Raw genomic sequence first — 23,919 nt, 5'->3', positions numbered from 1 at the left:
TAGGCAAGTACCATGGTCTTGTAATGGATGTGAGCTTCGACCGGAAGCCAGTGGAGTATGCATAGGGGCCGGGTGACATCGGAGAATTTGGGAAGGTTGAACGCCAGGTAGGTAGCAGCGTTATGGATAAGTTGCAGGGGTTTGATAGCAAAAGTGGGGAGCCCAGCCAACAGCGAGTTGCAGTAGTCCAGACGAGAGATGACAAGTCCCTGGATTAGGACCTGCGCCACTTCCTGTGTGAGGTAGGGTCGTACACTACCGATGTAGAGCATGAACCTGCAGGAGCGAGTCACTGCTTTAATGTTTGCAGAGAACGACAGGGTGTTGCACAGGGTCACGGCAAGGTTCTTTGTACTCTGGGAAGGGGGATACCGCCTACAGAACCAAGTATGGCTCCCCACACCTTCCACTTCCACCAGATGTGCCTCAACTTCCCCCAGACATGTTAACATTGGGAGTAAACACTTTTGCCATGCTGTCCACTCAGGACTCGGAGGGCCTCGGACAGTGATTGCTCACTGTGCTTTATTATCAAGGAGCCCACTAAAGGACCAGACTAAGGTATTAGCTAGTGGTAGAGACAGTAGATGTGCTGCTGATAAAACACTGCAGGAAGAGGGAGATGCTCCCAGGGAAACACAGCAAACACTAACAATGTATATGCATGTATGCTAGTGCAAACAGATGAATGAAATGATGAACAGTTTAGATGTTTTGTGTGTTGTAGGTTTACTTCCTGATGGCTGGAATGTAATCACTTGTTGTTTGAGCTGTCATGGTCTCCACTGGAACATTTATTATGTTTCCAGTTTAAATTCTCTCAACATTATTGCTCTTTTCCATATTTATGGCACTGAATAAAATGTACCACAAACATGTTTTGATTACAAGTCCAAACCAATATCAAAACACATCACACAAACATTAAAGTTTAGATTTAATTTTGAAAAAACGATAGACATTTACATACACTAAATTCACTGCTGGGTATGAATTAGAACATGTGACAAGCACTACTGGTGTATTTCCTCTCAAAAGGCTGGTGCTACTGAATGCATTTGTGCCCCAATACAAAATGCATTGAAGAAATGAAAACAATTCTGTTTTACTGTAGGGTACAGTAGGGTATTCCGACTAACAGGTATATAGACAAGACTTCAGTGCGCATTGAACATGACGACAAACATTTCTCTCTATGTTGATTTGTATCTACGCATATTAAGGCTTACAAATACAGAGCTGGTAATATTAGAACAATCTATTGGTGGTGATGCTACAACCATATATATTTGGGTTAGGCACATGAACAAGAGATAAGCAAGTTATATCTTACAAACTAGATATCAAATGCAATTAAACTCTCGCTATTGTTATCCTTTACATTTTTTACCTTCCATTTCACTATGACAATTGCATTTGCTTGAGTAATACTGACATCTAGTCTGCTATCAATGCAATATACACTGAACAAAAATATAAATGCAACATGTAAAGTGTTGGTCCCATGTTTCATGAGCTGAAATAAAAGATCCCAGAAACGTCCCATAAGCACAAAAAGCTTATTTCTCTCAAATGTGCACACATTTGTTTACATCCCTGTTAGTGAGCACTTCTCCTTTGCCAAAATAATACATCCATCTGACAGGTGTGGCATATCAAGAATCTGACTAAACAGCATGATCATTACACAAGTACTCCTTGTGCAGGGGACAGTGAAAGGCCACTAAAATGTGGAGTTTTGTCACATAACACACTGCCACAGATGTAAAAAAAATCAATAAAATAAAAACGTTGATGGAGTGTGCAATTGGCATGCTGACTGCAGGAATGTCCACCAGAGCTGTTGCCAGAGAATTTAATGTTAATTTCTCTACCATAAGCCGCCTCCAACGTTGTTTTAGAGAATTTGGCAGTACGTCCAACCGGCCCCGCATTCGCAGGCCACGTGAATGGTGTCGTGTGGTCGAGCGATTTTCTGATGTCAATGTTGTGAACAGAGTGCCCCGTGGTGGCGGTGGGGTTATGATACAGACAGACATAAGCTACGGACAATGAACACTATTGTATTTTATCGATGGCAATTTGAATGCACAGAGATACCGTGACGAGATCCTGAGGCCCATTGTCATGCCATTCCTCCGCCGCCATCACTTTATGTTTCCGCATGATAATACACGGCCCCATATCGCCAGGATCCGTACACAATTCCCGGGAGCTGAAAATGTCCCAGTTCTTCCATTGCCTGCATACTCACCAGACATGACACCCATTGAGCATGTGTGGGATGCTCTGGATCGACATCTACGGCAGCGTGTTCCAGTTCCCACCAATATCCAGCAATTTCACAAGTCATAATCAACAGCCTGTTCAACTCTAAGCGAAGGACATGTGTCGCGCTGCATGAGGTGGTCACACCAGATACTGACTGGTTTTCTGATCCACACCCCTACCTTTAAAAAAATAAGGTATCTGTGACCAACAGATGCATATCTGTATTCCCAGTCAGTTAGTTAGGGCCTAATGAATTTATTTCAATTGACTGATTTCCTTATATGAACTGAAATAGTTGCATGTTGCATTTATGTTTTTGTTCAGTGTAGTATAAAAAATACATTTACAAATCTATCATGCAATATAAACATGATACAACCGTTGACTCAACAGCTAGATGTGAATAGTTGAGTATAGTAGAGTATTACAGCAAACCAAAACAGTGTATGCTAGGACATCCTGTGGAACATACTCCAACTGGCTGTTCAATTCCATCTGTGGGACATTCTCATCATCCCACTTCTCATACAAATCAAAAGTCAACGCTTGACCTCATTTTTCAATACTTTCTGCCTCAATCCAATAAAATCACAACAGTGCACAAAACAACATGACAACGCCAAGGAGGACTGAAATTTCAGGGTTCTCTCCAATCAAAATGCACCTCCAAAATGCATCTTAATACAGTTTGTCTTATCAGGGTTGCATTTTCTGCTTTTAATTTGAAGATATGTAATTATATTGTACCCATATGTATTCATCATTTTATTGCTATGGCACACACATGTAAGTATGATACTTAGTTTAAGAAATACCTTATTTTGCACCAGCAGATTTAACAGATTCCAAATTTGAATGCAACTTTTTAACTGGTTTGCAAGTTTAACTAGTTCTACACATGACGAAACCTGACAAATACTGCCTGCGTGTTTAAATAGTAGACCTACCATAATTCTGTGGATAGTACAGTCGTTTTGTGGAGGAGAGTGCTGTGCAACCAATAAGCCGAACAAACAGTTCCATAACAATCTACCATTTCAAAGTGCAGAGAAAAAAACAATAACAAGTCATCTTAATGGATACAACCAGGCTTACAATCAACCTACAGTACTACTAGCTAGTTACAATGTCTGGTTTGTCCTTTTATTACTTGTAATAGCCAGCCTATATGGGTTTGTGAAATCTCTGACGTAGAGGGAAAAGGGAGGAGAGGAAGAGGAATAAGTGGGGGTGTGAGAGAGATGAGGACGATGAAGTATCAGCGATCAGCCAGCGATCTCTGTGGGTTCTGTCACCAGTTTGGATCCGTCCCAAACCGTCTTGAACTGCTCAGGAACTGGGAACTCCCTCTGTTAAACACACAATGTTTAAAACAAAACCACACTTAGCCACACTCTCACTCAGTCTCATACTTATACTCATCTCTCTCTCACACACACACACACACAGTCTGAAATGCAAACACTCAACACACTTTCATACACACTCACATAGTCATCGTCCTGCGGTACCAGGATGTTCATCTCAGAGCTCTTGGCGCTGATAATCTCACAGTCCAGAGCGTCCTTACTCAGGTAGACTTGGCAGCCCTCTGTCTTGTTGATAGACATGGTGGGAACTCTACCCATCACCTGGACAAAAGTAGGGCAGAGCATCAGCACAGATTCATCTATCTTATAACTCGAGACTGGAATTTATCCTGACCACGTAACCTCACCAGAAGAAATGATGGCCCAACATAACGTATAAAAATAAAAGTGTCAGTACCTTACATCTACTATAGCTTCACAGCGGATACATTGGAGTTGAACTTCAGACGCAGAGAGGAAAGAGATGCCATATGTTATTTTCTAGAACATGTATGAAATTTGAGCTGACCTGCAACTTAATGTCTTTAGAGTTGATGACTTCCACAATGCCAACAACGTTGTCAAACACCAGACCAAGCTTCTTACAGTTATCTGTCATAGGTGAACATCACAGAAAAACATGAAATCGGTGAGGGTTTAGAGAGAGAGAGAGAGATACCGGATTGATGCTGTTAAAGACAACAAAGAAATTGTCCACTGTACAGTATATGGCCATGCCTTTGCAAATGACGTTACCGTATACATAATCAAATCTTAACAGAACTATAACAAATAAAACAATGGATGGTTGAACTCACCCACAATGATGGAGTTGATCTTTCCCTTTATCTGTAGAGTAGAGTTGCTGCAGCCGAAGACATAGGCCACCTGTCTCAGCTCTGGCTCCTCGATAACCAGGTCATGAGCCTGGTCAAAGTACTCCTGTGGGGTGAAACAACAAACAAGACCTGTGACCATCTGACCCATCTCATGTTTGACCCTTCACTTTTGGATGACCTCATTGGGTTTAGCACCAGACATCACAATCGCCTCTGAAAGAATACAGTCACACAAACAGCAGTCTTGGTCTTTGAATCTGTGAGGCACCTAAACTTTCCTGAATCACTAGGAAAAAAATGATTAAGGGCCTCCATGTCCTCCATTTATACTGAACAAAAATATAAACAAAACATTTAAAGAGTTGGTCCCATGTTTCATGAGCTGAAATAAAAGTTCCCAGAAATGTTACATGTGCACATAAAGCTTATTTCTCAAGAATTATGGGCACAAATTTGTTTACATCCTTGTTAGAGTGAGCATTTCTACTTTGCCAAGATAATCCATCCACCTGAGAGGTGTGGCATATCAAGAAGCTGATTAAACAGCATGATCATTACACAGTTGCAACTTGTGCTGGGGACAATAAAAGGCCACTCTAAAATGTGCAAATTTGGCACACAACACAATGCCACAGAGGTCAAGTTTTGAGGGGGTGTGCATTTGGCATGCTGACTGCAGGAATGTCCACCAGAGCTGTTGCCAGATAATTTAATGTTCATTTCTCTACTATAAGTCGCTTCCAATGTCATTTTAGAGAATTAGGCAGTACGTCCAGCCGCCCTCACAACCGCAGACCACGTGTAACCACGCCAGCCCAGGACCTCCTCATCCGGCTTTTTCACCTACGGGATCGTGTGAGACCAGTCACCCAGACAGCTGAGGAAATAGTGGGTTTGCACAACCAAAGAATTTCTGCACAAACAGTCAGAAACCGACTTAGGGAAGCTCATTTGAGTGCTCATCGTCCTCTCCAGGATCTTGGCCTGACTGCAGTTCGGCATCATAACCGACTTCAGTGGGCAAATGCTCGCCTTTGATGGCCACTGGCACGCTAGAAAGTGTGCTCTTCAAGGATGAATCCCAGTTTCAACTGAACCTGGCAGATGGCAGACAGCGTGTATGGTGTTGAGCAGTTTGCTGATGTCAACGTTGTAACATGGTGGCGGTGGGGTTATGATGCGGGCAGGCATAAGCTACAGACAACGAACACAATTGCATTTTATCGATGGCAATTTGAATGCATAGAGATATCGTAACGAGATCCTGAGGCCCATTGTCTTGCCATTCATCATGCCTGCATACTCACCAGACATGTCACCCACTGAGCATATTTGGGATGCTCAGGATCGACCTGTACGACAGTCTGTTCCAGTTCCCGCCAAAATCCAGCAACTTCACACAGCCATTGAAGGAGTGGGACAATGTTCCACAGACCACAAACAACAGCCTGATCAACTCTATGCGAAGGAGTCGCATCCCTACCTTTTTTTAAAGGTATATGTGACCAACAGATGCATATCTGTATTCCCAGTCACGTGAAATCCATAGATTAGGGACTAATGAATTTATTTCAATTGACGGATTTCCTTATATGAACTGTAACTCAGTCAAATCTTTGAAATTGTTGCATGTTTAAATTTTTGTTCAGTGTAGACAGGGTTGGGGAGTAATATAATCCATTACATGTAAGGGATTACAAAAAAAACGGTAACTGTAATCCGTTACGTTACCAGCAAAAAAATATTGTAATCAGATTACAGATACTTTTGAAAAACTAGATGATTTCTTCTGGGATTACTTTTAAATTCAGAAAGGATGTTTGCGGAAAAAAAATCTTTGGCACTTCTCTGTTTTCTCAAAGGCATTCAAATCAGCCTTGAAAAAAGGTGCAAGTTTAACTTTGTTCCACCTGAGCGAGTCTGACCACAAGTCAGAGACCACTATGATGACACACCAAATGGGTTTGATGGATTGTGGGAAAAGAGCAGGAATAGGCATTCGTAGGCTACAGTCCAAGCTATGGTCTTCCAATTGTGTGACTGCTGTCGGCAACCAAAGATTATCCAACTTGAATAAATGCTTGGAGATAAGGATGACAGCAGTGGTACATAACCTACGGTCGATACTGATATCACTTATTCTTGATATCTACATAGCGCATTGATTTGAACAACACTGCTGCTCTCTTATTTATTTATTTGTGGTTGTTGTGGATGGCTGTTCACAAATCTGTGTATTTGAACCCAATAATGGTTGAATTCAAGAAGTTTAAGCTGCCGATCAATCATTGTTTTTGAAACCATTGGACAGCCAGTGAAAAATGTGCTCTTGCAACAGCTGCATAGTGCAGATCCCAGCCTATGGAATAAAAGTTGGGCTTTTATTGCTCAATGTAATTCATGCTGATAAAAAATACATAATTCATAGGCCTAATGGACACATGCTCAAACTCGCACACTTTTGATAGACTTAAAAGTGGCAATCGGTAGTTGCTACATCCAATTTTGGACTTATATATCCATTGAGTCTTGAAGAATATAACTTATAAATGCCTCATGAGTTTAATTCAACTGTCACGCTCCATGAGAACCCAAAATATTACCTTGTTTTACTCCAATGTTTATAAACATTGTAAATGTAACAACCTGTATAGCCTCATAACATGGTTAAAACAATCATGTATATATCATGGATGGTCAGTCTTTGCATCAATAGCTCTGTCGATTCATCTGAGAGTGGTTACATTTCTCCAGGCCCATCCCTCATCTTTTTACCAAAACAGAGGCAGGTTGCCATTTTGTTATTGTTTAATCTGTGGATTTGCCCATTAAACAGCTGCATATTATCAAGATATCAACGTGTTACCAACAAAAAGGTAAACAATAGGCCTATCGCAAACGCAGCATATGGCATTCATTTTTCACATGTAAATAGCGCTTTTCAGTAGTTCTCAAAGCAGGTCATTACATGAGCGCAGCATTTATTTTTAAACTCTAATCATATGTGCCCAATCAGTCCTCCATGACAACAAAATCATAAACAACAGAGTAGGGCTGGCTAATAAGTCCTTTGTTTTGGGGTCATGCTCAAGTAAAACAATTTGGCTAATCTATACTTCCATAATTCCAAATCCTGTTCTTGAAGATTAAGGGGTATAACATTTATTGGAATGACTGGAATTCTAATAGACTTTGGATTTTAATGTAAAGATATAATTTAATCGTATTATTATATGTAGCAGAAAGTATATGGGTTAGAAGAAGCCTACATAACCAACCCATAAAGTAAAATGTAACATTCATTTATGTCCAGCTATGTAAACTTTAACACTGATTTATCCTGCAATAGATGTCATTCTGAATGTAATCAGATTACGTTACAGAGTTTAGGTAATACAAAAGTTACATTACGGATTACAATTTTGGACAGGTAACTAACGGATTACATTTACAAAGTAACCTACCCAACCCTGAGTGTAGATAATAGGACAAATTAGAAGCCTGGCATGCAAAGCAAAATAATAGGTAACGTACCACCCTCCATTTCTTCCCCTCCAGCTCCAGCAGCGGGGGTCGTTTCTGGAGAGGTGCTCTGTTGGAGGAGCCTCCGGGGTTTCGGCTCTTTGGTGGGGAGGCATGATGCTCTCCTCCCTGGGTGCGAAGGGAGGGGTTCTTATGGGTCATCTGGTCCTTTGAGATGTGCTTTAATGCTAGTGGACAGAGAGAGGGTACTTACTTGTATTCACTTGTTTAGAAGTTATTGTTTTAGTACAAAAATCTATAATAAAATGTATGATCTCAAAATCAAACAAATTTTACCCTAACTGTTGATTAATAAACACCATAGAAATATAATGACTATTTCTATGTCCTCAAAACACAGCAACTCTCTTCAATTCTCCCTCTCTTTCTCCTTCTGTTTCTCCTCCTCTTCCTCGTCTTCTCTCCTGTCTTGGCTACCTTTAGTGATGTCAGCTCCCTGGTTCAGCTGGGCGAACAGGGCTGAGTGCTGGGCAGTGGTGCTCTCAGGACTCTGTAACTGTTGATTCAACCCACATCCTCCCTCTTCAACTCTCCCTCCCTTTCTTCTTCTGTTTCTCCTCCTCCTTCTTTTCCCTCCCTCCCTCTCTCCCCCTTCTGCAGTTGGATCAGAGCTCTTCAACCCCTGGGTGACGGTGGCTTGGCTACCTTTAGTGATGGCTTCTCCTTGATTCAGCTGGGCGAAGAGAGCTGAATGCTGGGCCGTGGTGCTGTCGGCCTGGGGCGGTTCGCCTGTGAAGACTGGTGGGGGTCCAGGGGGTGGAGGTGGTGGAGGGGGGCAGGGACAACCAGGGGCAGGAGTGAACAGAGAGGGAGGCGCAATGGGACCCTGTGGGAGAGAGAGAGAGGCATGTTACTGTGAATCAAGACAAGATGATGGTGAGAAGGGTTCTGGAAATACAGTTGTACTTCTTCCCCTGGCCAGCAGGTGGAGTATAGGACAAATATTTATATTCAACTAGTTTCTTATAGCAGAGGTGCCAAAGCCAAGAGCTGGGTTAAAATAAAAGCCTTCACACCTTGTCCCTGTGGCTCTCCAGGACCATAGTTGTCCAACCCTGGCCAATTAGGAATCGTATCTAAAGTGGAGCTGTGTCAGGGGGCTGTTTTTAATATGCATATGATGATCAAGTGCAGATCTAAATTCTCTGACTGAGGCTGGGATTCAATCCGACAATGCAGATTTTAAATACAATGTTTGCAGATATTGCATTCACGGTAAACGCTGCATATGCTGGCTCAATCAAAGATTTCCTTTAAATGTCAGGTGTGCTATAACACGGTTCTAAGGCGGGTTGGATTGAATCCCGGCCTAAGTCCTGCTGCTCTACTATAGATGCCTTTTTTCTCACTGAAAGCCTTACTTACCAAGCTAATGAACAGAATCATTTAAAGCCACCTGCCTGCCAACTCCAGTAAAGACAAGCAGACAGTCTCTCGGTCTCTTTCTGTGTCGGTCTGTCGGGGTCTGACTGCAGACTGCACAGCTGCCGTGGATAGTTACACATGGTCCACCTTCAATGCTCAAACAAGCCACAACAGCTGTATGTCCAAGAATTAGAGCTGAGTGCAATGAAATTAAGTCAGAGCTGTATGTGTGTATATGTGTGTGAGAGTGTGTGCATGTGTGCCTGCCCTTCTGAACAGCAGCCGCCAGATTAGAGTTAGGAGAAAAGCCCAGTAGTTTAAGTTACGCCGTGGGGTGTGTTGAAGCAGGTGTGTAGGGCCTGAGACACAGGGCTTTTGTTGGGTCTTTCTTTTTTGAAGAAAACCTCCATTAAAGTCCACCCTGAGGACCACCTGTCCTCCCCACACACACACACACACACAACCCTGACACCTAATGGCAGGAGGAACAGCTGACATACAGCCACTGCATGCTCTCGGGTTTCACTCCATACACACACACACACGTGCACAGGCACACACACAGTCCATCAAATTGTGTGGCAGCCTGTGTCCCTCAAAGGACCACACAGAGGATTCTGGCATATCACTGAAAAAAGACAGTGGCCTTGACCTGAGTTCAAAACTCTTTACATTTTAGAGACTAAATGTGAAGTTTAAGGAGTTTTACTATCACGTAAAAAGCCAAACAAATAAACGCTTCACTTCCACTGGAAGCAGGGATATGATTTCTGACTGGAAACCTGCCCTACAGTTGGACTTTCTTTTCAGAGAGGAGGGGAAGAGAAATGATGTAGGATCTTAATTTGATCACCCTGTTGTTGCAGGAAATGTCAGACTTGATTTGCCCTAACAAAAAATGCATCAACTAGTGGAGCCTGGTGAGAGGAGCTATAGGAGGACGGGCTCGTTGTAATGGCTGGAATGGAATAAAAGGAATGGAGTCAAACATGTGGTTTCCATATGATTTGATATCGTTAAATTAATTCCATTACAACCATTACAATGAGCCGTCCTCCTATAGCTCCTCCCACCAACCTTCACTAGTATCAACATCTACAAAAATGTCCATTAATTAATGATCAACTAATTAATTATAATCCACACAATAATTTCCAGTTGCTGCAGGATTATTTTCCTGCTGTGAGAAACTGGTCAAATTAAGATCCTACATCTGTAGAAGAAGAGCATGAATTCCCAGCAAACTTTTATAAACAGAAGTGTGTGTGATGGGACAGGGCGGGGGGTTTGACTCTACAATTGCTCAATTGAGAACCATAAAGCAGCCACCAGAATACCATGGACCAAGTCGTTCATACAGGCTGGTCCTTACGCCACCAATTGCCTGCCTGCATTACTACACATAGAAATATACACTGTGTGGTAATTAACATGAGAACTACTGTACATCCTAAATGGCACCATGTTATATAGTGCACTACTATCAGTGTCCTATGGGCTCCATGTAGGAAATAGGGTGCCATTTGGGATGCAAGCCCTGAACCGCTTCAGCAATATGGCAACGGAAAACCACAGTCAGGCTCTGCTGCACTTGAAAACAATTGGACATGCCATAATAATCAGACTATTATGTCTCGAGGCAAACTGTAATTCATTGAGTCTTGTTCCTGTCTGTTTAAACCTGTATGGCAAGCAGGGTTATAGTTCATCCATAGGGCCAGGAGCGTTTTCTGACCATGTGACCTGATCACGAAAAATCCTGGTCCTATTTATCCAATGTCAGATAAAAGTTCTGAGAGGTTAGGCAGTGGGACCGGAGTTTTTCCTGCTCAGGTTACACAGTTGGGAAAAAACTCATGGCCTTGTTCCTATTCCTCCAACATACGTCGAAGTGCTGAGTGCTCAGGGCAGGGTTGAGGAGGTTGGATCAGGAGCTATTTACTGCTGTAACACATACAATAGATAATGGAATGTAGAGGGAATGCCCCACTGGACGTTAGCTAGAGGATTGTAGTCCTGAAGCACTGTAAATTACAGTCTGTAATAAAAAGACATAGTAACTGTTCATGTTATGTCTTTACGTGACTGATGTTTTTCTATTGTCTCACTCCCAACTCAATACTATGAAAATATAATTACACTGCTGTTTCACTGTTTTGTAACGATGTTATGAAAGCTACTCACAGTCTTGCTCCAGACCAGGCCTGTTGTGTGATGCTGTTTAATGAAGGCCTGGAGCTCAGTCCAGATGGACAGGTAGGACCTCACCCACTCCACATGACGCTTGTCTCTACAGAGAGAGGGACAAGAGGAGAGGGGGATGACAATTAGTGAGATGTAAACAGAGACGGACGAAGACAGAGAGAGAAACAGACGGACAGACAGATCAGGAAGAAAGATATAGATAGAGCAACAATAATCTGCAAAGTTGCTTATCAGCAACAGTTGATGTAATCCACCAGCAGCCATACTCACGAGTCTTTATAGTCTTTCAGAACTCTGTTAGTGTAGAAAATGGCAGCATCATTCATCTCCTTCACATAGGGAACTGGCTTCTGGCTCTGGAAGAGAGATGGAGACACCAGAGGAAAAAAAGGTAAAACAAAGCTGACCCCATATAAATTCAGACAGCTCTGCTCTGCATTCAATGACATATGGACAGAGAAATGGAGAGAATATTATTATGTCACTCACCACCTATTGGACAGAAATGCATTAAACCACAGTGACTGTACAGTAGACAAGCCATATATACACACACACAAAGGATAGGCCACATGCATCTTTGGCTAGTGTCGAGCAAAGACTCAAGAGAATGTGGTGACGTGAGCGTTCAAACAGGTTTGACACAAATCGTGTGAAACAGTGGCTCCCTGGCAAACAGTGGCTCCCTGGCAAACAGTGGCTCCCTGGCAAACAGTGGCTCCCTGGCAAACAGTGGCTCCCTGGCAAACAGTGGCTCCCTGGCAAACAGTAGACTTGTTCTGACAGAGTCCAGACCATCATTTCAGTCTCAAAGCAGCTCGAGTGGAAGGGATTTGATGAATGTAATGGTATGGATATTATACCAACAGTCAACAGAACCAGAGTAGTTTAGAAACACAAAGGAGAGGGAAAAGGAGACACACAGTGAAGAAGATGCATGGTCCAAAACGGTCAGAAATAGAGACCTGTGTCGCTGCCCTATGTGCCACCAAAGTGAGTGAGTGAATGGGTGATGAGGAGGTTAGATAAGTGAACAGTTAGTTTTCTCCTCACCACAGCAACCCAGCCCAGCGCTGGGATGCTCTCGCTGACAGCTGATAGGTGGTTGAATTGGCTACTGCCACGGTTACGCTCCCGGAAGTTCTGAATCTCCTGGATCTTCTCTGAGATAGGCTTTAGCAGGTCAGCCAGCTCCATCTGGGAGAGAGATACAGGGGGGGGAGATGGAGGAAAGAAATGCTTTGTCAACAAAAACTGAACAATATCACAGGTGGTGTCTTTTATATATACGTAACTGACAATATAAAAATAGCATTTATCAATGACTGTTAAAACTCAACATCCATAAATGCCTGCCTCTGAAATAGTGCTCTTGGCAGCTCACATATTCAATAGTCTGAGAGCACCACTCTCAATGGTCCAGTTACCCCAGTTCTGCTACCTTGGTAAGCAACCTGCCATGCAAGCCAGCTGGATGTAAATGACAGTTTAGAACTGGGCTACTGGGACATTATTAGAAGGACCCTATTTTCAATAGGAACTTCCAGATCCCTTCTTGCTTCCATCCTTCTTTCCCGCTTTCCTCCCTCCCCTCCCAGCATTCCTCTGTTCATTAGGAGATCCCTCTGGCCTTGTAAGGCACTGGGGAAAGGAATGCATTGTTTCCCTAGTAATACTGCTGTACAGTTCTCTTATTTTGGCCTGTATCTAAACTGATGTTGCTATGACAATTTAACTAAATATTCCCTGCCTTGTCGATATGCTGTGGGAAAGATAAACAAGTATAATCATTTCTGTTTCTTTATTTAGCTTTATTTTTGAGAAATGATGTGATTTTTCTTGTGTTGCTAAGGCAACCAATTGCATTATGGGTTAGTTACATTTGCTCTTACAAAAATGTATTTTGATTGAACATGCTTTAAGGTTTTGATATGTTGTCACAATAAACACATAATAAAGTACATAATCCAGGGTGTATGAGGTCATCCACTCAGTGGGATAACTACTAAAAGACAGCCCCTCCTAAGGAACGTTTACAGACGTGGAGAGGATGAAATAATACACGTTTCCACCGCATCCTTTAATAAGACTGTTCAATGGGATCTGGAGAGAGTGAGAGTAAAAAGTCAGTCGACTTTCGTATGAAAGGACTGTCTATCTCGTGTGTCAGAGGGAGAGGCAAAGAGAGAGAACCCTTTTTTGAACAAATTCTTGCCCAAATCAGACGCACATGATTTTCATAACCCGAAATAGACAGTCCTTTCATAGGTAGGACCAACGTCGACTGACTTTTTAGTTTCACTATCTACAGATCCCATGGAAAAGAACTTGCTAAAGGATTCTAAAAAGAAAACCACTTCTACATGAAATGTGATGATAAGGCTCAGGAAGTTTTCCAATACATCTGTGATGATGATAAAGCCCAGGCGGTCAACAGAGCCGGGTCAAATCATGTGGTCAGGAAAACCTCCCGGCCCTCATGATGATTCATCTGTCAGTTCTACATATCTCTGAGGCTAGAGATCTCTCTCCCTTGTCTGGCCCAACGCTTCTACCTGCCAGGCTACCTAAAGTGTACGATCAAGCTATTTGATCTGTATCATATCAGCGTATAATATCTGATACCATGGCTTGGCATCCCATATGCTGACATTCACAGACATGCCAGGCTCTGAGCTATAATGCAAACATGATATCAACGTTCCCAGTGAAAGTAACAAAGAAAAAAACTATGTTGGGATTTTACAGGGTAAAGCCTCGCAGCAGAGCAGAGGGCTGGCGAGGCAAGACAGCTGTACTGTGGGATAAACACCCATATGAAAAAATATTATAGTATACTATGATGTAAATACTGTACTATTACTATATTTACATACTATAGTATTCACTGTAGTGTTTTTGTGGACATGATTGTAGTATACTGTAGTAAAGTTGACTATAGTATAAATACTGTAATATTACTGTTGTATATACTATAGTAGTTACTGTGGTATTGTTTTGTTTTATTATCTTTGACATAGAAGTGGGGCTTCCTCCTTGAGGAAACCTACTGGGCAAATACTAAGACCAAATTGTCCATAACCTGTAGGGGCGGCAGGGTAGCCTAGTGGTTAGAGCGTTGGACTAGTAACCGGAAGGTTCAAACCCCCGAGCTGACAAGGTCGTTCTGTCGTTCTGCCCCTGAACAGGCAGTTAACCCACTGTTCCTAGGCCGCCATTGAAAATAAGAATTTGTTCTTAACTGATCTTGCCTAGTAAAATAAAAAAAGGTAGGACTGGAGTCTGAACACAATATATGGTCTATACTTGGCATGTTGGTTTCTCACTCATGGGTGGCATAAATAGAGAGGGGAATGTGTAACCTTTATTTAACTAGGCAAGTCAGTTAAGAACAAATTCTTATTTACAATGACGGCCTACCCCGGGCCAAACCCGGACGACGCTGGGCCAATTGTGCGCTGCCCTATGGGACTCCCAATCATGGCCGGATGTGATACAGCCTGGAATCGAACCAGGGACTGTAGTGACGCCTCTTGCACTGAGATGCAGTGCCTAAGACCCCTGCGCCATTCAGGAGCAATGGGTGGAGTATATGCAAATTAAATACTGTAGTATTACTATAGTAAAAACTGTAGTATATACTATACTAATTACTGTAGTGTTTTTGCAAACATTATTGTAGTATTTACTAGTATTTTTTGCAGATAACACTGTACTATTTAATATATGTAGTATTCTACAGTATACTACAAAATGTTATAGTAAGGACAACACATGATCAAGGGATAGTACAGTGTGCAGTATAATATTCTACAGTATACTACAAAATGTTATAGTAAGGACAACACATGATCAAGGGATAGTACAGTGTGCAGTATAATATTCTACAGTATACTACAAAATGTTATAGTAAGGACAACACATGATCAAGGGATAGTACAGTGTGCAGTATAGAATTCTACAGTATGCTACAAAATTCTGTAGTAAGTACTACTAGAGTGTAGTATAGTTTTCTATAGTATCCTGCTGTTTACTACAGAACACTATAGTAAGTCCTATACTATTCTATCGTAAACTGTAGTTTTTTTTATGTGGGCACACACACACACACAAGCACACACACACACACACACACACACACACACACACACACACACACACACACACACACACACACACACACACACACACACACACACACACACAAACACACAAACACACACACACACACACACACACACACACACACACACACACACACACACAGACACACACAGACACACAGACACACAGACACACAGACAGAGTGATGGGCCGTGACGGGGTCAGGTGAACCCAGCTTCAAACACACACACACACACACACACCCATACACGGAGCGGCTCAAATATAGAACATGCCCATAAAAAGCCACGGAGCACAACCCCGGGCCAGTGCCGTGGAGAGAAAAACCAGAGGTTTTACCAGCAGCTCTGGGGTCCCTATGGGAGAGCTGTACAGGGTCACAATCTCTTTTCCACCAGAGGCAATGATTGAGGTTTATATAAAACTATGTACATGTGAAAATGTGTCCATACAGTATCTGTGTGGTTTTGTAGTAGATTTCTCTGGGGGTATATTGATTGACAACAATATATTTTTTGGGGGGCTAAATCAATGCTTCTCCAATTTGAGGATTGTCAGTTCTGCCAATGCCATTGTGGATCGTCACCCAAATTCTCAGAAAACAGCGACAAGAGTCTCTCTACAGCAGGGATTCCCAATCTCGGTCCTGGGGACAGCTGATTCAAATAATCATCAAGCTTTGTAGTTCTAGGGCAAAAAAAATAAACGTGCACCCCTTGGGGTCCCCAGGACCAAGTTTGAGAAACACTGCACTACAGGCTCTCTACAGGCTACAGGCTCCCTTAACAGGCTACAGGCTCTCTACAGGCTACAGGCTCCTTTAATGGGCTACAGGCTCCCTTAACGGGCTCTCTACAGGCTACATGATCTCTACAGGCTTGCTACAGGCTACAGGCTCCCTACAGTCTCTCTACAGGCTACAGGCTCTCTACAGGCTCGCTACAGTCTCCATACAGGCTACAGGCCCTCTACAGTCTCTCTTAACAGGCTACAGGCTCTCTATAGGCTACATGCTCTCTACAGGCTCTCTACAGTCTACATACAGGCTACAGGCTCTCTACAGTCTCCATACAGGCTACAGGCTCTTCACAGTCTCCATACAGGCTACAGGCTCTTCACAGTCTCCATACAGGCTACAGGCTCTCTACAGTCTCCATACAGGCTACATGCTCTCTACTGGCTCTCTACAGTCTCTCTCAACAGGCTACAGGCTCTCTACAGGCTACAGGCTCTCTACAGGCTCTCTTAACAGACTACAGGCTCTCTACAGGCTCTCTACGGGCTACAGGCTCTCTACAGGATACAGGCTCTCTACAGGCTCTCTTAACAGACTACAGGCTCTCTACAGGCTCTCTACAGGCTACAGGCTCTCTACAGGCTCTCTCAACAGACTACAGGCTCTCTACAGGCTACAGACTCTCTACGGGTTCTCTACAAGCTCTTTACAGGCTACAGGCTCTCTACGGGCTCTCTTAGCAGACTACAGGCTCTCTACAGGCTCTCTACAGGCTACAGGCTCTCTTAACAGACTACAGGCTCTCTACAGGCTACAGACTCTCTACGGGTTCTCTACAGGCTCTACAGGCTACAGGCTCTCTACAGGCTATAGGCTCTTTACAGTCTCCATACAGGCTCTCTACAGGCTCTCTACTGGCTCTCTACAGGCTATAGGCTCTTTACAGTCTCCATACAGTCTCCATACAGGCTCTCTACAGGCTCTCTACAGGCTCTCTACAGGCTCTCTACAGGCTCTCTACAGGCAGCCGACTCTCTATAGGCTACAGGCTCTCTACAGGCTGCCGACTCTCTATAGGCTACAGGCTATCTTAATAGGCTACAGGCTCTCTACAGGCTACAGACTCTCTACAGTCTCTCTACAGTCTCTCTACAGGCTCTCTAGTCTCTCTACAGGCTCTCTACAGGCTCTCTACAGGCTCTCTACATAGGCTACAGGCCCAGTACTGGCTCTCTACAGTCTCTCTTAACAGGCTACAGTCTCTAAAGGCTATCTTAACAGGCTACAGGCTCTCCATAGGCTACAGTCTCTACAGTCTCTCTACAGGCTACAGGCTCTCTACAGTCTCTCTACAGGCTACAGGCCCAGTACTGGCTCTCTACAGTCTCTCTTAACAGGCTACAGTCTCTACAGTCTCTCTACAGTCTCTCTACAGGCTACAGGCCCAGTACTGGCTCTCTACAGTCTCTCTTAACAGGCTACAGGCTCTCTTAACAGGCTCTCTACAGGCCCAGTACTGGCTCTCTACAGTCTCTCTTAACAGGCTACAGGCTCTCTACAGGTTCTCTACAGGCTACAGACTCTCTACCGGCTCCACACTCTCTACAGGCTCCACACTCTCTACAGGCTCCACACTCTCTACAGGCTCCACACTCTCTACAGGCTCTACTGGCTCTCTGCTGGCTCTCTGCTGGCTCTCTGCTTGCTCTTAACTGTCTGAAGTAAAGATACAGGAAGTTCTCCTCACTAGTTCACGTCCACATTGATTTCCAGTTTTTTTGTAATGATATTTACACACTACGAGGTCGAAATAACACTCTGAAATTGTAAAAATGATGCTAATGCACTTTTAGTGTAAGAGGTGGTGGGATGGAGTTTTTAGCCCACAGCATGACATCACGATCTGATTATTCTGACCAATCCTCTTTTATTTGCATATGTATCCTCCTACTATGAAGTGGTAAGCGAGGTAGGCTCTAGTCAGTATAGACGAGCCAATCCGCCAATCAGGGCTGTGTATGTATATATATAAAAATTTGTATCAACACGCCCATACGATCAGACTGAGCATTTCAATGGCAAAGGCAGCTAAGGGAAATAAATTATTTAAAAAATATTTCGCTTTTTTAAATGAAATAAACACAGTGATTTATTAGACATACAGTGATGATTGAAACATTTAGAAGACTGCATGGGGTCTTTAAGCAAACAGTCAATGCAGCCACCACCCACCACCGTCCTCGCCTCTCCATCTCCTCCCCTCTCCTCTCTTATTCCCTTCCTCTCTGTCCCCTCCCTCCGCTTAAACCCTTCCTCCTTGTTTGTGTATCAAACAATTGGTGAATTCTTTCTCACTGCCTCTTGACCAATGACCTGCGAGATATGAGTTAATCACTTCCTGTTCAGCTTGGGGCTCTGCCCCCCACCCCCCTCCTCCTGGTTCAATACAAACAAACAGCCAATGCGATGATATCACGTTAACCTCCCCTTCCTCTCCGTACTCCCTCCCTTTCCCCCCTCAATTCCCCATATGTGAATGTGTTGTATTAGTGTTCTTTTTTAAAGGGGGTTAATCCCTATGTGAACAGAGCTCCGGGGCACCGCATGGCTACCCACTGGCCCAGCAGCACTGGGAAACACAGAGAGGCCTGGAAAAGGCTGCTGCTGGAACACTGGAATGGGTGATACTGAAATGAGCGATACTGAACTAGTGGTACTGAAATGAGCAATACTGAACTGGGTGGTACTGAAATGAGCAATACTGAACTGGGTGGTACTGAAATGAGCAATACTGAACTGGCCGACACTGAAATGAGCCATATTGAACTGGGTGGTACTGAAATGAGCCATGCTGAACTGGGTGGTACTGAAATGAGAAATACTGAACTGGCCGACACTGAAATGAGCAATACTGAACAGGCCAACACTGAAATGAGCAATACTGAACTGGCCGACACTGAAATGAGCAATACTGAACTGGCCGACACTGAAATGAGCAATACTGAACTGGCCGACACTGAAATGAGCAATACTGATCTAGCCGACACTGAAATGAGCGATACTGGGACACTGTAATGAGCAACACTGGCTACATTACAGTAGATAACAGTAGATAAGTGCACATTGGATAACTGTGTTGAAGTGCAGTGCAGTTGGCCAACAGTCCTGATCCATACACATTTGTCTACTTGCTTTGGGTATCTGCATTTAGGACAGTTCTCCAAGCCATTACACATATCATCCTTACCGGAGCAGGCTCCTGGTGTGTGGTGGCCATTTTGAGGAAGCTTCTCTGAAGCTGCAGAGCGTTGTTCACCATCTCCGCCTGTCAATCACAGAGGTTAAAATGTCAAATCTGAAATTATTATAAGCCACACTCTGCACTGCATCATGCTGGTAACAATGCATTAGTCAGGTCCCACAAGGCATGTCCCATGTTTGGGAAAACCTCCAGAGGAACTCCGGTTTTGCCATAAAAGGAGCTTTCCTAACTTAAAAAAAACACCTCTAACCCACACACCCCCTCCTCCTCATTTCACTGTGATGGGAGAAGGAGATTAAGTGAATGTTGTTTTACGAAAGAAAAGACCCATGAAGGAATATCCTCCCCCCATCCCCCGTCCCATTTCACCACATATTAAGGCTATTTCACTGGCGTTCTGCTTTTCCACATATTAAAGTCCTCACTTATTTAATTCCCATTTGAAATCATGTCTCCCTTGAGAAAGGGATTTCTGCAATTGGACTTGCTGCCAGTGCCTGGTATGAATCAAGGTTAAAATGTTGGCTTTATTTTGGGAGTCTGAAGAGAAATCATCAAAGTGGTTGCCAACATGATTACTAGCCACAAACTACACCTCATCTCCCTTTGGAAAACGGCCTGACATCTTTGTGGAAAAGGTCCTTGTGTCGCGTTTTAAATATTGGAATGTAGGGTTAAAGTTCAAACACACTCCCGCCATTGGCTTTGTAGGGGACAGGAAACAAACTGTAATTTAAAGCACTCCTACTCCTCCCATCTATCTAGAGTGGTTTTCTGTAGAGAGCCGGAGTGGTTTTCCCTGGCCATGCCCTGGACCCCACACAGTCAGAGGTTCCCAGAGCCAACTTCTTTGAGAGATAAAAACAAGGAGAATCTACCATGTGTCTGTCCCAAATGGAACCCAATTCCTTACAGGCTGCCGTATTGGATGCATATCTCCATATAATACTAGTCCCATTGACAGAAAGCAGGCAGGGGAGTGAAGTGGTCACTAAGTGCTCCTCTCAACATCCCTCCAGCCCTACTGTCACTGGTAGAGAAATTCTCACTGCGTTAAAGATTCATCTTAAATGTGGTTGCGATTTGGCTTGGTGACAACAGTTGCATATACAGTATCATAAAATCAAGTTACACACCAAGTTTATCTCAATGGAAGTAGTAGAGCAGCCTGGGAAAACAGAGTAGTATAGCAGGACAGAGTAGTACAGCAGGACAGAGTAGTCCAGCAGGATAGAGTAGTATAGCAGGACAGAATAGTCCAGCAGGACAGAGTAGTATAGCAGGACAGAGTAGTATAGCAGGACAGAGCAGTACAGCAGGACAGAGTAGTACAGCAGGATAGAGTAGTATAGGAGAACAGAGTAGTATAGGAGAACAGAGTAGTATAGCAGGACAGAGTAGTACAGCAGGACAGAGTAGTACAGCAGGACAGAGTAGTACAGCAGTAGTCCAGCAGGACAGAGTAGTATAGCAGGACAGAGTAGTATAGCAGGATAGAGTAGTATAGCAGGACAGAGTAGTATAGCAGAATAGAGTAGTATAGCAGGACAGAGTAGTATAGCAGGACAGAGTTGTATAGCAGGACAGAGTAGTATAGCAGGACAGAGTAGTATAGCAGGACAGAGTAGTATAGCAGGACAGAGTAGTAAAGCAGGACAGAGTAGTCCAGCAGGACAGAGTAGTACAGCAGTAGTCCAGCAGGACAGAGTAGTATAGCAGGACAGAGTAGTATAGCAGGACAGAGTAGTATAGCAGGACAGAGTAGTATAGCAGAACAGAGTAGGCAACTGTCTTATTTTCATCATCCATATTATCTTTTTGTGTGTTCTTATCTGCTGCTCTGGTACAAACATCACTTTGAGTTTCTCTCAGTTAAGACACCTGCCTTGTTTCATTTACTGTAGACTAACAGTTTAAGATAAAGACAAAGACCAAATATAATGGCAGTGTGTTAACCAAGACAGCTGGTGTGTGTGTGTGTAAGTGAGAACATTTGAGGGATTTGGGGATTGAGGAGGAGACTTTGTGATCTTAATGGCACAGAGCCATTTCCCATTTGCGGCCTTGGCAAGAAGCCACTCAAACACACAAGGATAGTCAGTCATATGCAATCACACACACACATTCATTCCACTCACATGCTTCTCCACATCCTCTCCTATGGCACGGCTATTCTTCAGGTACTCTGACAACGGCCCCATCAGCAGCAGGTCAAAGGCCTCCATACACTGGGACTGACCTGGAGAGACAGGTGGAAGAAGGGAGGGAAGAAGGAGAAAACAATGCCCACTGAGGAGAGGTCAGGCGTTTTTCTACCACAGTATCTTTTCTGAGTTTTACATAGAATATTACATGTTTATAAACGTTCATTGGATAAAGTTGTGTTCCCAGTTGAACCTAGAACCTCACTACCCAATGCTATACACTGCTGTCACAGTCTGGACCACTACGTTTCTACTACTCACCTCCGTTGATCCCGTTACATTCCCCGTTGGCCATGCCATTGGACACCTGCATGTTGACGGACACCTGCTCCACACGAATCACGGCCTGCTCCAGTCGCTGCACTAGCGTTTCCATGGCGATGGTCCTGGAACGAAGCAGATAAAGTCAGTGGACTGATATCCATCACTGGTGCTGTAGCCAAGGCTGGTCATGTTCCCCATGACGTCTCTACTGATTTCAAGATAAATGCAATACAACCCATGACTTTTCTTTTGTGTCTAGATTTATAGGGGTTGGCTAATTTGTAGGGTCAGAGGGACATTTGAAATGCTATAGGACACTTATGACACTGCAGACACCTAAAACCCCAAAACACGATAGGATTCGTAGGGCCCTGGGAAAAAGTAGTGCACTATAAAGGGAATAGGGTGCCATTTGGAACGCAGACAGAGTTTTTCTGGACTTCTAGCCATCTGGTCCTTTGCCACAACTTCCGCTACACAATCAATCATATCATATCATGTACACCATACCTGTCACGCCTTGGTCTTAGTATTTTGTGTTTTCTTTAATTATTTGTTCAGGCCAGGGTGTGACATGGGCTTATTGTGTTGTCGTATTGGGGTTTTTGTAGGCATTGGGATTGTGGCTGATTAGGGGTGTGTCTAGCATAGGCTTGGCTGCCTGAGGCGGTTCTCAATCAGAGTCAGGTGATTCTCGTTGTCTCTGATTGGGAACCATATTTAGGTAGCCGGGGTTTCACTGTGTATTTTGTGGGTGATTGTTCCTGTCTCTGTGTAGTTTCACCAGATAGGCTGTAATAGGTTTTCGTGTTCCGTTTGTTGTTTTGTTTATATTTAGTTATTTCATGTATCGCTATTTTTTCATTAAAGAACATGAGTAACCACCACGCTGCATTTCGGTCCGACTCTCCTTCAACAGAGAACGCCGTTACAATACCATAGGTCAGGGATCATCAACTATATTCAGCCGCGGGCCGATTTGTTCTTGAGCGGATGGTCGGGGTTCTGGAACATAATTACAAATCATTTATAGATTGCAAATTGATCGCAAGAACCCCAAACAGGTATAATGTTCGACTAAAACAATTTCAAACCTTGCTTACATTTATATACGATCACATCGTGTCTCTCAATGCATGGGAATACTTGGGAACAGACTTCTTAAATTACAATCACTTGGAGCTGATTTCCTGGTGTGTTTTCTTTTACAACCCAATTGAGATGGTTTGGGATGAGTTGAACCGCAGAGTGAAGGAAAAGCAGCCAACAAGTGCTCAGCATATGTGGGAACTTCTTCAAGACTGTTGGAAGAGCATTCAAGGTGGAGCTGGTTGAGAGAATGCCAAGAGTGTGCAAAGCTGTCATCAAGGCATCAAGGGTGGCTACATTGAAGAATCTCAAATATAACATATATTTTGATTTGTTTAATACTTTTTTGGTTACTACCTGATTCCATATGTGTTATTTCATAGTGTTAATGTCTTTACTATTATTCTACAATGTTGAAAATAGTAAAAATAAAGAAAACCCTTGAATGGGTAGGTGTGTCCAACTTTTGACTGGTATTGTGTATATATATATACACATTAAGTAGTGCGCTGGACCTTTACTACTCCTGTATGAGCACACTGAAATAGCCGTCTGCAGAGCGGGGAGAAAAATTCAGCACCACCACCCCTAAACATCTTCCCGCGACCATGAGGAGAGAAGGAAAGAAATGCATTTCATGCATACAGAAACAGGGCATTGCTTTCAG

The 23,919-nt window shown here is 43.4% G+C and overlaps 1 protein-coding gene across 2 annotated transcripts in view; it reads right to left on the bottom strand.

The window, feature by feature from the left end:
• Positions 1–924: 924 nt before the first annotated feature.
• cap2 (cyclase associated actin cytoskeleton regulatory protein 2) overlaps positions 925–23,919 on the bottom strand; it is a 33,641-nt gene continuing 10,646 nt past the window's right edge. For both annotated transcript variants that reach the window (XM_020500018.2, XM_020500019.2), the window contains exons 2-13: positions 22,161–22,285; positions 21,834–21,934; positions 19,681–19,758; positions 12,626–12,769; positions 11,843–11,928; positions 11,552–11,657; positions 8,648–8,828; positions 7,994–8,169; positions 4,439–4,562; positions 4,150–4,232; positions 3,762–3,902; positions 925–3,620 (exon numbers count right to left, since the gene is read on the bottom strand). In XM_020500018.2, coding sequence (XP_020355607.1) covers positions 3,537–3,620; positions 3,762–3,902; positions 4,150–4,232; positions 4,439–4,562; positions 7,994–8,169; positions 8,648–8,828; positions 11,552–11,657; positions 11,843–11,928; positions 12,626–12,769; positions 19,681–19,758; positions 21,834–21,934; positions 22,161–22,275 — 1,419 coding nt within the window. In that variant the 5' untranslated portion in view covers positions 22,276–22,285 and the 3' untranslated portion in view covers positions 925–3,536. The remainder of the gene's footprint in view (positions 3,621–3,761; positions 3,903–4,149; positions 4,233–4,438; positions 4,563–7,993; positions 8,170–8,647; positions 8,829–11,551; positions 11,658–11,842; positions 11,929–12,625; positions 12,770–19,680; positions 19,759–21,833; positions 21,935–22,160; positions 22,286–23,919) is intronic.

The sequence above is a fragment of the Oncorhynchus kisutch genome, linkage group LG14, assembly GCF_002021735.2.
Source record: "Oncorhynchus kisutch isolate 150728-3 linkage group LG14, Okis_V2, whole genome shotgun sequence".
NCBI classification, from domain to species: Eukaryota; Metazoa; Chordata; class Actinopteri; order Salmoniformes; family Salmonidae; genus Oncorhynchus; species Oncorhynchus kisutch.
Note: the sequence above shows the minus strand (reverse complement) of the source record. Positions and strands in the feature narration are given on the sequence as shown.